The sequence below is a fragment of the Chlamydotis macqueenii genome, chromosome 6 (assembly GCF_036417535.1).
Source record: "Chlamydotis macqueenii isolate bChlMac1 chromosome 6, bChlMac1.mat, whole genome shotgun sequence".
In the NCBI taxonomy this organism is placed as follows: domain Eukaryota; kingdom Metazoa; phylum Chordata; class Aves; order Otidiformes; family Otididae; genus Chlamydotis; species Chlamydotis macqueenii.
Window position 1 is genome coordinate 22026139 of NC_141561.1, and position 15913 is coordinate 22042051.

Sequence of the window (15913 nt, forward strand, 5' to 3'; positions counted from 1 at the left end):
TCTAAGGTCTGATATTAATGTTTAAGACTATATAGTAGTCATTTCATGCTATAATTTTAAGAGTATATTTTCCTTTTACCTCAATGTAAGAAAGAACTGTTTACCAGTGTGTCTTAATATTACTGAACAAATGCTTTGCGTGTTCTTTTTCATATGAAAAATAAGTGGAGAAAAAAAAATGGTTAATATTCTCATGCTTAGATAGATCTGCCTATATAAGAAAACTTCCATTGGTTTCTTACTGCCTTTAGCTGCTGCGGTATCTCTGTGTTGTGTTATTTTTCTTTCAGTAATTCCTGATGTGGGTCTGTTTGGGTAAATATGACAGAGAAGATGCTTATCAAATACTTGTGACTCTTAACAGGGCTTAGCTTTGTAGTGTCTGTTTCTTTGTTCAACTCCAGCAGCATAAAGGACATGAAACCCCAGTAGCATAAAGGACGTGAGAGCACAGATCTTTGAGATAATTTATTTTACTTGCAGAGATCTTCCTGTGTTGCAGAAGTCCCTTTGTGGTTCTCTAGTACTTCCTCTTGGTACAAGGTACAATGTCTCTGTATCTTGGTGGCATCTGAAGGTCATTCTTGGAGTCCCTGTCATTACCAGCACATTATTGTTCTTCATGTTTCTTTTAGAGAGTTGCTGCAAAGTGAAAGAGAAGGTTAATTGTGGGGTTTTTTTTCTAGTTAGTTTCAAAATGGACATGTCACCAGCTTTCACAGTTCCGTGCTCATGAAAAAACGAGGTATGTGTCACAGTACTCAGAAAGTGGCCCTCTGAGAATGGGGAGTGCTTAAGGTGCTCTGAAATTTGAATTAATGCCATTGCTATTTTGTTGTTGTCTTCATACAGTGTCCAAAAATTTGATTAGGAGAAATTCACATACCGTTACTGAGGAACTGGACAGAAAAGCATGTGAGAAGACAAATGGACTAGTATGGAGGGTGTCTGAAGGGCTCTGAAGTTTTACTGAAACTTGTTCTGTCTGGTTAATCAAAATTAGGAACCTGTAGGGAGGATCAACCAAGTTACTCCAATAATGACAGAGATTATTTTGAATAACTAAAACTGAATACACAAAGCATAGTAAAGGGATTTTTGACTCTTCAGCTGAAAGCATTGAAGGATTTGAATGGTGCTTTCCAGGGCTTCCCAGGACTGTTTGGGAAGTAGATTTCTTTTAAAACCAATTTGTCTTTACCTGCATTTTTAAGGAAATTAAGTATTTAATTAAGTATCTTGAATCTAATTTCAAATGTCTAATGGCACAAGTTATATTTGTAACTGTAAAACATAAAACTAATTTTCACTTTCTGATGAATGTGGGGTTTTTTAAACCTCACTTGTTTCTTGATCTTTTGAGTGATCCCTTAAGATCATGAAGAGAGGAGTTATGCTTGATTCATTGTTCAGAGTAATGCTGCTCTTACCTGATATGCATGAACTTTAAAAAACTTTGTTGTGGCTGAGTATGAACTGTTAAAGATAGCGTGGCTAAGTTGTGCCTCTTTATTCTAGTGCTGAGTTGCTAACACCCTCCTGAGATGACAGCTGCTTTCTTTTTCCTGTGGTCATCTTGTTCCAGTGCAGCTATCAAAATGCTGGCAGGAGGAGTCAAGAGGTAAATATGGGCTTGCAGAGAAGTTTTGAATGGCCAAAGTAGAGGACAGGAATTTATTGCATGAATAGATCTGAATGTCTGCCTGTAACATGACAATTCTAATCTGATTTTCTTTCCCTGGAGACTATATCTTCAATTTGAATCACTTCTTAATCAGTCTCTTGATCTGGGAGAAGTATTTTTTTCCTGAAAATTGCCCCTCAATGCTCTGATAATCTTCCATACTAATACTGAAGAGAGGCATGCATAGCAGCTGATGGCATTCCTTAAAGCTCATGCACTCCTCCATTACCTCAAAATAGGAATCTGTTGTGAGAGTGCTAATGAAATCCAGTTAGATTAGGGAATGTTAACTACTCGGTCAAAGAGAAGGAAGGTTTTTCTTACCTGCCCATTTGTATTCTCTGGTGGACAAACTCAGTATCTGAATTCTCAGAGTACAATGTGCAAAATTGTCCATTTTTGTAGCTGTTCATATTGTCCTGATTGTGTTCCTGTGCTATGTTTGCACCTTATTATAAAATTTTGGTATTGATTTTCTGCTTAAACCACTTTCATTTCAATTAAGTGTACCAAACCTTCCTTTTGGAAAAGTTTTTTTATTTCAATTTCCATAATATTGTAGCTAAAAAGATTCCAGAAGGGTGAAGGGTTTCATGTATGGTGCTGCAGAAGGCCTGCTATTTCACTAGGACTGATGACTATTCAGAGTGAACCGACAAACTCAAGGCAAAACCTGACTTATCCACCACAGAGAAAAGAGAGGAAAGAAGAAAAAAAAAAAAACAACAAAACAAAAACAAACAAACAAACAAACAAAAAAAAACCACAAAAAACCCCATGCTTGTTAAGCTCACAACTATAATAGTCCTGTAAACTTCTGAGACTTAGGAAAGCCCATACCCGAGAACCTGAGTTATGATTTGAGAAGTGGTTTTTTTTTGAAGTAGCAGAAAAGCCCATGTTTCTTATTTTCTCAGTATTCTTTATGAAATATGCTTAATTTAAATAATATATTAAAATATACCACAGTCCAGCTCTCCAAATTCATTCTGAGATTGGAGAGCCAAACTGCATTATCTCCTGCAGCAGCATTACTGAAATTACTAAATGTTCTCGTTGTAAACTGATGCCCTCCTATGGGATAAAAAGATATAATTCAATGAGACATGTAACAATTATAACAACATATCACAAGGGGAAAATCCAAGCATTAACTATCTTGGCTCTACAAGGTTATTGGGGAAGGCAGGAAATAAATTTTATTTCAAACACGGGGTAAACAGTTGCAATTACCTAAAACTGGTAGAGAGCAAACTTACTGGGTATACTATCACTTTTGCTATCATTTTTTCGTGCTTCAATCACGGTTCACCAACTTAAGTAATTTTGTTTGATCCATCTAGATAAATAAGGTGTTCTGCTGGGTTTTATTTTGTTACGGTTTGGAAGTAAGAGGGTTCTTTGCATACACTTCCATGTTTGCTTGAGGGTATTGAGAGTTGGGATTTGGTGCTGCTGTTGTTTAAGGATGTGGGTTGTTCTTTGGGATATTTTTCAGATGAAGCAGATCAAAACAGGCAGCAATGTGTGCCAGCATGGATCAGGAAGGGGACATCCTGAAACAAGAAACCACAAAGTATGTAAGACAATGTGCTTCAGATTAGACTTTACTAAATGCCCTTCATCACAGCAGTGCTGAATGTTCTAGCTGGCAGCTCATCTTGAGCTGTCTTTGAAATTCAAGTGATGGACATGATCCTTAAATGTGGGACAGTTGGGCACATCAGTGACTGACTGATCATAAAACCCAAGGCAAACGTATCACTTACCTTCAATACATTTTTATCAAGTGCCATAAAACAGCAAAAATTGTCTGTAGAATAGGAGTATAAATCTGCAGCCGTCACCAAATTTCCATTTGTAGAATTTTCTGGACAGGCCCAAATAGGTAGAGCAATAGTTTGTTATGTTTTTCTTGGCATGTTCATTTTTTTGGTCACCGATATACAGTAATTTGTATCTGTATTTTTTAGCACTGCAGGTGACAGCCAGGAAAGTTCTGAAATACTTAGTTTTGAACAATTTTCCAATTTTTCAAGAGTTAAGGAAATTTATCATTTAAATTATTCGATTCAGTCAAAGATACAGGTAGATTAAATGTAGTTGTGTACAGAAATTATGAGAAAAGAAAGAGATACATGATGCAATTAATATATTTTGTAATAATGTATTGAATTACAAATTATTATAACTGTGTGATAAAAAAAAAAGAGAGAATCACAGGCTTCAAAGATAAAAATACAAACTCACAACTTCAGGAACATCACAGATGTTCAGTGTACATATTGTTGTGTACATTTTTAAGGAAAGAGCGTGCCTGATCCTGACCAGCTAAAATATTCACAGTCCAAACAAAATGGCAATTAAAAGGCAACAGAGAGAGAACACTCGTGGAGGGAAAAACTGCAATCATCATAATCAGCAGAAGGACAACTTACTGCCCTGCCTGCAGATAAGTGCCTATATAACATGACTATAGTTCAGAATATGAAGAAATAAGAAACATGGCACAGTGCTTTCCCTCTGTTTGCTTTTCCATTACCATGTAGTTACGCTGTGAACTCCTTACAGTGTAGGCAGGAGGCCCTCCAATTCTTAAAATGTTGTATGCAGCCCCTAACACAAATGAGTCTTCAAACCCACAGGCTGCAATACAAATAATAATTATCCTCTGCTCAAGTGTATTTTTTTTTATATGCACAGAGTATAATCATTGACTGGTCTTTGTTGCTAAAGATATTTCTTGCATCACTTTCACTCCTGTGCCAGCTCAGAGTAGTCAAGATTCATATTTTAGCATGTTCAGTGCAGACCGAGGTGAACTGAAAAGATACTCCGTGGTCTGGCTTTTTAAGTGAGTTCTAACCAATGTGCCAGTTCCAAGCTTCAAGTAAAGGAATTGTACATCTGTACCCTGCTGCCTTTCTGATTCTGTGGGTCAGTGGCTTTTCCAGCGTGCTTCACATCCTCAGTAAATGTCTGGATTCAAAGCAAAAAAACAAATATTTTGGGGCTCCAGCCTGCCAAGAGAGTCTCTGTAACCTGTGCCTAGGGTGCACTCGCACAGTAGCTGCAGGGAAGGGACGGGCACATGGAAAGAGAAAAGAGCAGAGCGGGGCTGAGCAGGAAGCTCAGGGAGCACAGCTGGCGGGGAAGGCTTTGAAATCTGTCGCTGAAACCGGTACCTCTCCGCGTGACCCCTCCTGCGTGACACACCTGCGTGGCAAGGGTGTTTCAGAGGTCGCGGTTGGTGTGGCGAGTACTGGATGAAGGCTCCAGAGCTGAAGCAGTTTGGGTTTAGGTCGGATTTTTAAGTGGGGTCTGTTGCAAATGAGAGTTACCAAGCGTTTCCTCGCGTGGTGTGCGGCCGCGCTGTGGATGAGCCGGGGGAGCGAGAGGGGGACCCGCGGAGCACAGCCGCCGCCGGCTCTGGGCTTGAGGGACAGCACCACCTAGAGGGGATGGCGGGCTGGGCGGGGCCGGCCTCGGTGGGGCTTGGTTTCGGCGTTTCCCTGCCCGCCTGGGAGCCAGGAGGGGGGTGCGTACCCGCCGGGGCCGTGCGTGGCCGCCGCCCTCCCCTGGGCCGCGCCGCTGACCTTGCGGGGCAGCGCGCCGCCGCGGGCGGGGCGGGGCGGGGGCGGGGCGAGGCGGGCGCTGTCCGCGGTGCTGAGCGGAGCGGCGAGAGGGGCAGCGAAGGACGACGACTCTTACTGCCAGCGCGCCGCGGAGAGCCCGCTGGTCTTCATGGTCTGGCTCCTTCCCTGGCGGGCCTCAGCTCCTCCGAGGATGTCAGTAGTTATGTTGAGCCGTGTCTCTTTGCTCCAGACACAGGCACTTCTGGAGGGCCGGAGGGGAAGGAGCGAGTGCGCACGCTGTCTGCCCGCGGGCACAGACCCTGCCGGGCCGTGCCGTGCGGTGGCTGATGGCTTGGCCGTTCTTGGCGTGATCTTTCGTTGACTCTTTGCACTGCGATCCTGCCACGATTTCCCGTGAATGCTTGTTTACGTATATAAAGATAATAAGCTACAGTTATATTACTGTTTCTCGCGCTCTCCTCTGAGCAAACATTTTGTCCGATTGCTTGAATCCACTGTTAAAAAGGAATAGCCGGGAGTAGATGGGAAGAGGTCATGTCAGCTAGAGCTGTTTATACCTTTAAAGCTGTATTTAAAAGCTGGCTTTTGTCCTGTCGGTGTTTTCGTTACGTGTCCAGTTCCTAGACAGTAGGTGTGCTCGGCAAAGCAATCGTCTTGGCTACTTAATGCTATCAGGCGGCCAGCCTCCTTTCCAAAAAAAAAAAGGGGCTTGTAAGTTTTTGCTCTTCCCTCGAGTCCTTCAAGGAGGACAAGTCCCCGTTGCTCGTTCCACTGCCCAGCATCCCCCCGCACGGGATGAAATTCTCTGGCTCCCTCGGGCTGTTTCCCCTCCTCCTGTCTCATTGCAGAGTCCTCCCAGCCCCTTACGTGGCATCTTTGTGAGAAGGGTTTGGTTTAGGCATCTGCGTAGCTACCGTGGCGTAGTGAAATGTAGCACCGCGGTCACCACCGCAGAGTGTTGGCGGAGCATGTTCGGGGCGGGGGGCGGAGAAACACAGGTTTGGGGCTGTCGAGGGTACAAAAACATACATTGTCGTAATGTTTCTCGTTCTAGTAAAAGGATGCCTGGTGTAAAATCGTAACCTAACGGCCGCAGCGAGGGCAAGTCACAGCGATCCAGGTGTTGCCCTGCGGCTGGGAGACAAGCAGGGCGGCGGTGCCGGTGCCCCTGCCACCCTCCGGTGGAGAGGAGAGCGGGCCGGAGGGCGCTGCCGGCCGCGGGGACGGGGCGCGAGCCCGCGGGGTACCCCAGGTCCCCGGCGCAGCCAAGGAGGGGGGGTGGAGGTTGCTAAGCTGCGGTTCACAGGGACCCCGCCTGGCTCGCCTCGGCCGTCGCGTACTCTGACGGTACGCGGGCGTGTGCGGTGCTCTGCCGTCGGGTAGCACCGCTCGGGCCACGCCCGTGCAGTCTGGGGAAACCTCCGCGCCCCCCGCGCAAGGAGCTCTCAGAAGCCCCTGCCGAGGGGCCGCCCCTGCCGCTGCTGGGCAGCCCCTCCCGCCGCGGCAGCCAGCCCCGCCGCCCCCGGGCGAGGCAAAGCGGCGGCGGCAGCCGGGGCTGGGTGGGCCGCCCCTCCCCGCCCCAGCCGGCCGCCCCGGCGGCCCCCGGCCCCCATGCGGATCAGAGGGGGCGGCGGCAGCCCTGTGACTCATGCCTGCGTCGAAGCAGATCAACCGGCGATTCACGCTTTTAAAAAAGCAAATCTGAGCACTTCTGGGAAAAAAGGTCATCTCGCATTAAATTCCGCGGCGCGATTGGTATTCCGACGTCGTTTCTGGCGGAGTTTATAAGCGGCGGGTCGCTCCCAGGCTGGAGTCGCCCTGCCTGTCTGGACTCGGCAGCAAGAGTGTCCTCTCGCCCCCTCGGTAAGTCTTCTCTAAACAGCATCCTATTTTTCCAGACCGTTGGAAACCTCTTTCAGGATGGGGAGCTATTTCCCCCCTCCCCCCCACCCAAAATCGGGTTTGGTCGCTGTTGTACCTATAGAGGGATAACGGGTATTTTGAGACAGCCGGCGCCTTAGACATTGTGTTAACCTGTTACTTCACTTCCAGGCATTGTCTAGAGAATCTCTTCTGCTTTATGGTTGTTTTATTTTTCCTCTTAAAAAAAATATAAGCGAATATGTATTTTCTATTTAAATCATTGATGTATTGCGTTTACACGCGGGCATAAATTCGCTCGTCAGTGGAAACGAATCGGTAGCCACCGACTTGAAAAAATCAGCTAACAAAGAAAGCGCTCGTTCGTTACCGCGACCTTCATTTTCCTTACAAGGGGAATAAAATAAATCGCCAGTAGCCGTGGGGACAAAGAGACGAGCGGGGGCACTGACCCGGCAACTCTCGATCGGCGACCCTGTCTCGGTTGCGGGAGCGCCGTGTCCGCCAGGAGAGAGCTGAACATCTGGCGCGGAGCGAGGGCCGGTCCGCCACCGTCCTTCCCGGACAGACAGACCTGCCTGCTCTGCCGGTTGTGCGAGCGCGGGCACGGGAGAGCGCTGGAGCGCGTACCGGTCCCGCGTTGCTGAAACACGCGTGTGCAAATTCACATGTGTGTGGCGCCTGCCATCGGCCCCGGGCGGCGTGCACCGCTGTGGCGGCGGGGGTTGTCTATCGGTCTTCTCGGAATGCTCAGCCTGGCGCGCGTTTGGGGCTCGGCTGAGAGCGCACGGAAACGGGCTCGGGCTGGGGCTGTAGGTCATGCGAGCTGGGGATTTCGAAGGAACCTTGGTTGCCATTTGACGCGAGCCACGTAATTGCCCTGCTCAGCGGCCACCGATATAATTGCGACAGACTTCATGCTCTGCTAAATCCGCCGTTCCGGCGCGGCGGGCAGCGCCTCGGCACCCAGCGAAGGGACCGCTTCCCTCTCAGCCTGTCGAGGCGTTTTCCCTGCCGCCGCCCTGGCACCGGGACCGGCGCAGCTCACGCCGGGGTGCAGGCTGCCGCCCGCCGGCGTCCGGGCGAGACTCCCGTGCGGTTCGCCAGGAGACCAGACTATTAAAACCGCCTTTTCTTGCTTCCAGCAAATTCCTTGCTGCCCACCCCTCGGAGGAATATCGAAGGAAACCCAGGGACTGGGGCTTTTCTGAAGGGATGGCTTCCTCCGCTCCCTCGTCCTCCAACGACGCTCCGGACCCCACCCCAACTAATTTACGACCCACAAGTACGTTTTTATATTTTTCTCGTTTAAAGTGTTTTGGTGGCTTTCTCTACCTGGGCTCGGGAAGACCAGTTTCGAAACGAAACGATAAATCCGTGAAGCCCTGTTCCGCGCCGTTAAGCAAGGTGTGGAAAGTGCTCTACACAAAGAAACCATCTTCCTAGTGGGAGCGGGAGAGCTTGGTCCCTGCCGAATAAAACACTGGGAGGAAAAGCCCACCTCAGCGGCCAGTACTGCCTTTATCTTACAGCCCCATTTGAGGGATTTAGATAATAAATTGAACCCCCAGATGGCAAAAAAAAAAAAAAATCGGGATGCTGTGAGGGGTGTGGAGAAAATGAATCAGTTAAAGGGCGAAGTTACACCAGTGGCTTAAAGCGGGTTCCCCCTCCCTTACATTTTATAAATGCTAATGCTGCAGCTTCCTTTCAGCCTAGGCTGAAGCCTGTAATCAAGCGAAATTTGGATGCTAATTGTAGCTTTTCAAAGCCTTGTATTCCTAATTGCTCTGAATTTGCCTTGAGTTATTGAGGTGTGAGTGGGAAGCAGAGGCTGCTGCAGGTGGATAGAGAATCAGTTTATAGCCCTGCCAGGCAATTCAGACCGCCGCCTACCGAAAATAAATAAAAAAGAGGCTCGATGCTATAAAGCAGCAGAGACAAAGAGCGGGCAACAGTAAGAAATGAAAGGCTGTCATGCACAGCAAGACGGGGAATAGCTTTTACCCTGAAAGGGCTACGAGGCAGGAGCATCGGAGTCATTATTCTCATTATTCTGCCACTGGAAGGAACGGGGGAGGGAGCCAACGGCAGCACTGGGTTTTGTTGAGGGAGGGGGTGACAGGCTTTGCTGCCTTCGGCTGAGGTGTCACACGGAGAAATCGAATTGTGTGGCAAGGCGGCTAAAAATGCGATAAACCTCTGCCAGCAGCACCCCACCCTGACCGGCCGGGGCTCCCCGACCGGGCCGCGCCCCGCCGAGAAGGCTCCCCCGCTTCCCCCTGCCGGGGCCCAGCCGCTGACCTCCCCGCCCCGGCGAGCCGCCCCCGGCCCAGCCCCTCTGCTGCCTTCTCCCCTCACCCTCCAACGCCCCGCGTCAGCGCTGCCCCCTCCCCCCCCGCTCCCCAGTCGCCCCCCGGGCTCCGCGGCGGCGTCTGGCTGCCCCGGGCCCGCTGTCGAGGGGCCGGAGGGTCTTGGCTGTGCTGTGGACCGAGGCCGGCGCCCCTTCCGCCTCAGCCTCGGGCTTCGCTCCCCGCGACCCCCGGGCTCAGCTGGGGCCGACGGCGGCTCGCAGGGGCTGGGAAGGAGCCTGTCCCGTCCCCCCACGTCGGTGCGGTCGCGTCGCCGGCGCTGCCCCCGCGCAGCAGGCTCTCGGCAGCGATTCCTCGGGCCAGGGGGCTGCCGGCCCCGGAGCCGCCAGGTAGGGGGGCGGGCCGGGCCGGGCGAGCCGCGGGGCACAGGGCTGCTTCAGGACAGGGGCTGGGCCGGGAGCGGACGTCGGCGGCCCGTCAATCCGGCCGAGGCTTAGTCGGGCAACTCCGATCATCCAGTCAAACACTGTTTTTTCGCCCAATTAATTCCTGAACTCTTTTGTGACCCCATTTCACGCCGCTTTATTTTAAGCTGCCACTTCCCTGGAGCCCCGCCAGTAAATCATTAGACGTTCGTGTCCCGGGTGCCTTTCCCTCTCCTCTCGGCGGGCCGGCCCGTCACCGCGCTGTCACCCGCGTCTCAGCTGCCCCGCACCCGGCACGCGGCACGCTCGGGCGCCGCCGGGCTCGTGGAGCAGCCGTTTCCCCCGGAGGCCCCTGCGTGGGGGGCAGCGTGGGGCCGGGAGGGCGGCCGGGGGGAGCTGCGGCGCCAGGGAACCTCTCTGCTCTCTCTTCCAGCTTACGACTCGTGGTGCGGGGTGGCTCACGGGTGCACCAGGAAGATCGGGCTGAAGATATGCGGTGAGTCCCCCTCCGTGCCTCGCCGCGCGACACCCCACGCCTCGCGACGCGCCCTGCGACCCCGCCCCCGCCAGTCGCCTTGGGCCCCCCCTACCGGCTGCGCGGCGGCTCCGCTCCGCGCCCCGGTCCTGGCCCGGCCACCGTGCGCTCCCCTGGGTTTGCGTTGTCCGCCGCGGGAGGGGCAGCTGCGGGTCCCGCCGCCCCTCCTGCGATCAACGGGGGTCCGCAGGCGCCAGCCGCCCCCGGTGCGGGGAGCGCCGGGCCCACCGGAGAGTCCGGTGGCGAGGAACCAGCGGGGCTGAGGGGGAATTGGCTGCCTCTCACTGTCTGAAATTTTTCAACCTTATCTGACTAGAAAATACCGATCTCCTGGGGGGGAAAGATTAACGAGAGCCTTATTAAAGAGCAATTCGTCAGCTTGCTGCGCTGGCAAGATAGCGCTGGCAGCCAGTCAGCGCGCAGGCACATGAAATGCAGAAGAGAAACAAATGCACATTCAGATCGCAGCGTTATAGCAAGAGATTCATTTGAGATAACAAGCTGTCTTCCTTCTCCAGATTTCTCGGTAGCGCCTCCACTTTCGCAGACACACAGACAAATCTTTATTTTCTGTTGGGGAGAATCGTTCAGCTTAGCCCATGCCCCTTATGAATATAAATTATTTCCCATTTTCCCCAGCTACCTCTTTTTTGGGGGGAGGGAGGTTATTTTTTCAAAGCGGAGATGTATTTAAACCTCTTGCCGTACTTGCCCGAGTCGAAGCTCGTTTGCTAAACGTTTTGTTACACGGAAGTTTGGACTGGAAAAGAATCGGGGTGCGAATGTTCAGCCCCGCGTCTCTTAGAGATTTCATTGGTACCCGCAGGCGACATTAACGAGTAGTCGCTTAGTTCTATAAATAGCTCCTGATCTGGGTTTAATGGACCGTTTCCCGACCAGTCCCTTCAGTGGCTGGAGCGATGGCCTTTCTCATCATCATTTTAATTTAGCCCGGCAAGCAGAACTGATAAAGTAAACGCACCGTTAGGCTCGTTCCGTGTTGCTAGACTACGGGGGTGACAGAGGGACATCACGGCTTCTCTCGGTGAGGTCGGATACACTGAAAATGAAATATCCCACCATTTTGGATTTGAGAAAGGCAAAAGACAGTGTAGCTTTGTGAACGGAGTTCAAAACAAGCAGTGCTGCTGTATTTTTAGCTCGGGTTTGGTGCTTGGTTTTTCATTTTCTGGCTCTTCTCTGCCTTGCATGAAAAATATACCCTGAATAGTGACGGTGATTCGGAATAATCGCATTCGATCGCAACCACTGTTTTCGCTCGTATCAGCCCTCCCACTTGAATCTAACACCTTCACAAAGGCAGAGAGGGAAGGCTGCCGTTGGTAAATAGAGCGAAGGACTGAGGTTGCCAGGAATCCTAATTAAACCTGTTAAACAAGTTGACGTTTGACTGTTACCGATAATATCCCCTCGTCCTTACCTTTCACAGGACATCATTCCGGACCCTAAATATTGTGCAGTAAACCAGGTGCTTCGGAATTGTTCTTCCTGTGTGTATCACACAGAAATCGATTCATTTCGAGTGCAAACTTGAAATAAGGGTTGAGCTCAGGGAAAAAAAAAGCAGGTCTTGAACAATGAGTCGGTTCTTCCACGTGTGTTGTATATTATGTGTTTGACATTTGCAGTAATTGCGTATCCAAGATGTATGTCGTGTCTTCTCAAACAACTGACCGATTTAAGGATTAGCTCCTTTCTTTTCTGGCTGAAAGCCACCACCTGAAAAGAGCCCTGCCGCTGCCACACCCCTGCGCTCTTCGTCTCTGCACATATCCACTAAAAAGTATATGTATATATGTATATATATATAACGTATTTTAAAGCGGTTTAACGAACTGTCACGGCGGGCCAAGTACGGGCAGATTTTCCTCTGTGTCTGGAGTTGCATGCTACACCTCTCACTCCCACCTCGGCAATTATTATCGCTGCTGGGACCGATCCTGCTGACATTTGCTCAGGATCAGTGGAAATACTCGACGCAGGAAATTTGCTCAGGTGTGTCTTCAGCTGTTTGGCCCCCGCCAGCTGATGATTCTCAGCCCAGTGAGCAACGCAGGACAGTGGGATTTCAAAAGCAGCCATGCGAGTTAGAAACTCAGTTTGTTTCCGGAATTGGTGGGATCCATGGTGCCAAGTTACGCCGGCGGTGCTGAGCCCCCCGGCCGCGGAGGGAACTGGAATCTCCTGCAGCTGCCACCAACCTGCCTGAACCGGCGGCCGCGGGCCCCGGCCGGTCTGTCCCCGCTTCGGGGGTGGAGGGGTTCACATGGCTGCCTTGTGCGAGGCCTGCTGTTAAATCACGCTGGATTTGTGGTCACGTTGGGCACCGAGGAACTCCTTCGCCAGTCTGGTTTCCCTCGGCTTTTGAAACCTCCGTCTCTTGAAGAAGCACGTAGATGAAAATGCCTGGCAGTGGCGCATCAGCGGGAGGCAGCTGCTGGGGAAGCTGCGCGGACACTGTTCGTGGGCTGCTGCTCCCTGGATCTCCCCTACACCGACCCCGACCTTACTTTTGGCGCAGGATACAGGTGGAAGGTTGGTTTAGAGTCGTGTGCTTCCCGCATCGAGAGCAGGCGGCCCTGCGGCCCGGGCCGAGCGGCCTCCAAAGCGGGGCTCTGCCCCTGCCCCACTGTGCGCCCCCATGTACCGGACCCTCCGGGTTCGTCAGATGCCGCCGGGCCGAGCGGCCCGGACGAAGGACGCGTTATCTAGAGCCGGATGAGCTGGTGCCGGGCGGCAGCAAGTTCCTCCCTCCAGGATTTTTTTTTTTTTTTTTTTCCGCTCTCCGTCCTCGAGCCGCCCCACGGGGCGCACGCGGACAGGCCCCGTGCGAAGCCGCTCCGCGCCCCGGCCGGTCCCCGCCGCCGGCCGCGCTAGATAACGGCGGGGCCGCCGAGTCGCTGGGGCGGGGGGGGCTCTGTGCCCGCGGCGCGCTGAGCCCCATGCGAGCCGAGCCGGAGGTAACTGCGGCCTTTCTCGGTTGCTGAAGCGCTGCCCCAGCCTTTCCCACCGGAGTCCCCGCGGGACGCGTGTCTGCGCGGCGGAGAGCACGGCTGGTCTTGCGGGCGTCTGTTCTCACGTAATACTTCCCACCGAGAGCCTCGAAGAAAGACAAGCTGACAAATAAAGCAAAATGAAGGCGCAGGACCTGGGGAAAGGGGATCGCTCCGGTATTGAGTCCGGACGGCCCCTGCTTCGACCTCTGCTGCTCCGCCTCCGGAGCCGGCGAACAGCACGGGCTGCTGCGGGAGCTGGTGGTCGCCGCACGGAGCGTTAAAAGCAGTAACAACAACAAAAAGGTAGTCGATCCTGGACTTGCATCCTTATGCACGAAAAGAGATTCCCTTAAATAGTTTCCTTTTCGTATTACTCATATTCCTAACAGCATCATAGAAGCTAATTAGTAAAAGATCAATATTAAAAGGCAAAAAATGGAGCGTTCATGGAAAGGATGGGCTGGGCACACCTGCTGCCTGCGAACAACCCCCCGTTTGGGTGCCCGACTGATAGAGAAGAGGCCACATTTTCCATAGCTCTTACGGGAGGGTCCAGCTGGCAGCGGGTCCGAGGCACGGGTACTGCCGGGAGCCGCTCGCCCAGCGGCTCGGAGTCGCTCCCTTTTCTCCGCACGGAGATGCGGTCCCCGGGGCCTGCCCAAGCTGCCGGGGAAGCCGGCGGGAGGAGCCGGCTGTGCCGGTTGGCCGTCGGGGCTCCGGGGGGCGCGGGCACATGGCCGGAGGGCGCTGGAGAGCAGCGGCGTCGGGGAGCGAAGTTACAGCGTGAGTTTTCCTTCCGCCGAAGTCCCCCTCTCTGGTGGACATCTCCGGCCGCTACGAGTGTTGGTTCCGGTTGTTACTTGTTTGAAAAGAAAAGAAAAAAAGAAAAAAGGCGGCCGGCGCTGCCGTACTGTCTCCTCCAAATGTACAGGCACGCTCGCCGCAGCCTGGGAGGTTAAACTCCCTTGCTTTCGTTAATAACGAAAAGCCCAATTCTACACGTGTCTTAGGGGCATGGCTTTAGAGGATCAAATCCTGAGAATTAATTGTTCTTGCCTTGTTAAAGTGCATGGGCCTTGTTACTCGCCACGGGCCCTACACTTGCCGAAATTCGTGGGGAGAGGGGATTTATTATTGCCGTCGCACATGACAACAGCAGTTGAGATCGAGTCCTGGGCGCCAGGACTGTGTCTCTGGTGAGAGTGGAGCCCCGGAGAGCACGGGGTTAATCAGTGTTAGTATCAAAGCACCTCGTCAGGTGGAAAATCCGCATCTCCTGCATGCGTGCTGGTATATCCCGGTAACAGGAAGGTGGGGTTGATGAGTGCTACCGGTGTCCTTAGAGCTCTGGTGCTCTCGGGACGGCTGCTCCAGAATGGCTGTTTGTTCTCGTGCCTTTTGTGCATGACAGCACCACGAGGAGAACTGAAAGTGGCCCTGATTTTAATCATACATCATTGCCCCTGTCTGCTAGGTCCATAAACTTCCCCTGCAGGCTGAAATAGCATTGACTCATCCTGAACTCTCTTCCAGTGGCTGATTATTGAAGTGGAAGCTGTCTGATCGACTTAATAAGAATTTACCACTGCACTAAATGACAAAAATTTGGTTTTTGCATGGCTGGGTTTTTGCAGCTGATGGCATTTTGAGCTCTCCATCCTGGAGGCAAATAATCCCCATAAATACTCTTATTCCTGACCTCATTAGTCAGATCCAGAGCCAAAACCGCTTTGAACTGTTGTCTAGAGAGCTGCTTTAGATGTTTCTAAACATGTTGGGAAGCGAGAAAACTCTGACCTGTGCACCTTGCAATAACAATGTAGGGTTCTTGCAAAGGACCAACAGCCTGGAAGACAAGGGCCGGATCGTCAGCTCCCTGAAGGAAAGGCAATCCTCCAAGAACCTGCTGGCATGTGAGAACAGCGACAAGGAATCCAAGTTCCGGCGCACCGAGACAGATTTCTCCAATCTGTATGCCAGAGGTAAACGCGCTGTACAGCTTCTGCTTGCTCCAGCTCGGGCGCGTCCCTTAGCAGCCTGCCCTCGCTGCCCGTGGAAGTACAGCCGTGTTCAGGGCGTGCTTTTGCTTGGTTGTTTTCGGAGGAAGCTCTCTCTGTGTGTGTGTGTGTGCTTGCAGCAAGCCGCGCTGGTGATGCCTGCGAGTTCCCTGAAATGCAATTTAACGTTCTTTGAGCAGCTCAGCTCCAGCGGTTCCTCCGGGGTCACTCCAGATCCAGCCCCCAGGGAGGAAAGTAATTTTATATTTAATTTCCTCCTCAGTAAAAGAGCAATGAAACGATCTGCGATTGCTGGTACGGGACCACTGACGAGGAGGGTGGGGACGGGAAATCGGTCTCTCTTTGTGGGGAGGAGGGGGGCGTTACAGAAGGGCAGGTGCGGGTTTGGCGTGCTCTTGGCCCCCGGGAGGCGAGCGCCCCGCACAGCACAGCGTTACCGGTGCAG

General features: G+C 52.0%; 1 protein-coding gene across 1 annotated transcript in view; it reads left to right on the forward strand.

Moving 5' to 3' along the window:
* The first annotated feature begins 6881 nt into the window (after positions 1-6881).
* The window catches only part of GAD1 (glutamate decarboxylase 1), a 35881-nt gene continuing 26849 nt past the window's right edge, over positions 6882-15913 (forward strand). The window contains exons 1-4 of the mRNA XM_086751081.1: positions 6882-7143; positions 8307-8446; positions 10332-10394; positions 15274-15432. Of these exons, the coding sequence (XP_086607207.1) occupies positions 8377-8446; positions 10332-10394; positions 15274-15432 (292 nt within the window). The 5' untranslated portion in view covers positions 6882-7143; positions 8307-8376. The remainder of the gene's footprint in view (positions 7144-8306; positions 8447-10331; positions 10395-15273; positions 15433-15913) is intronic.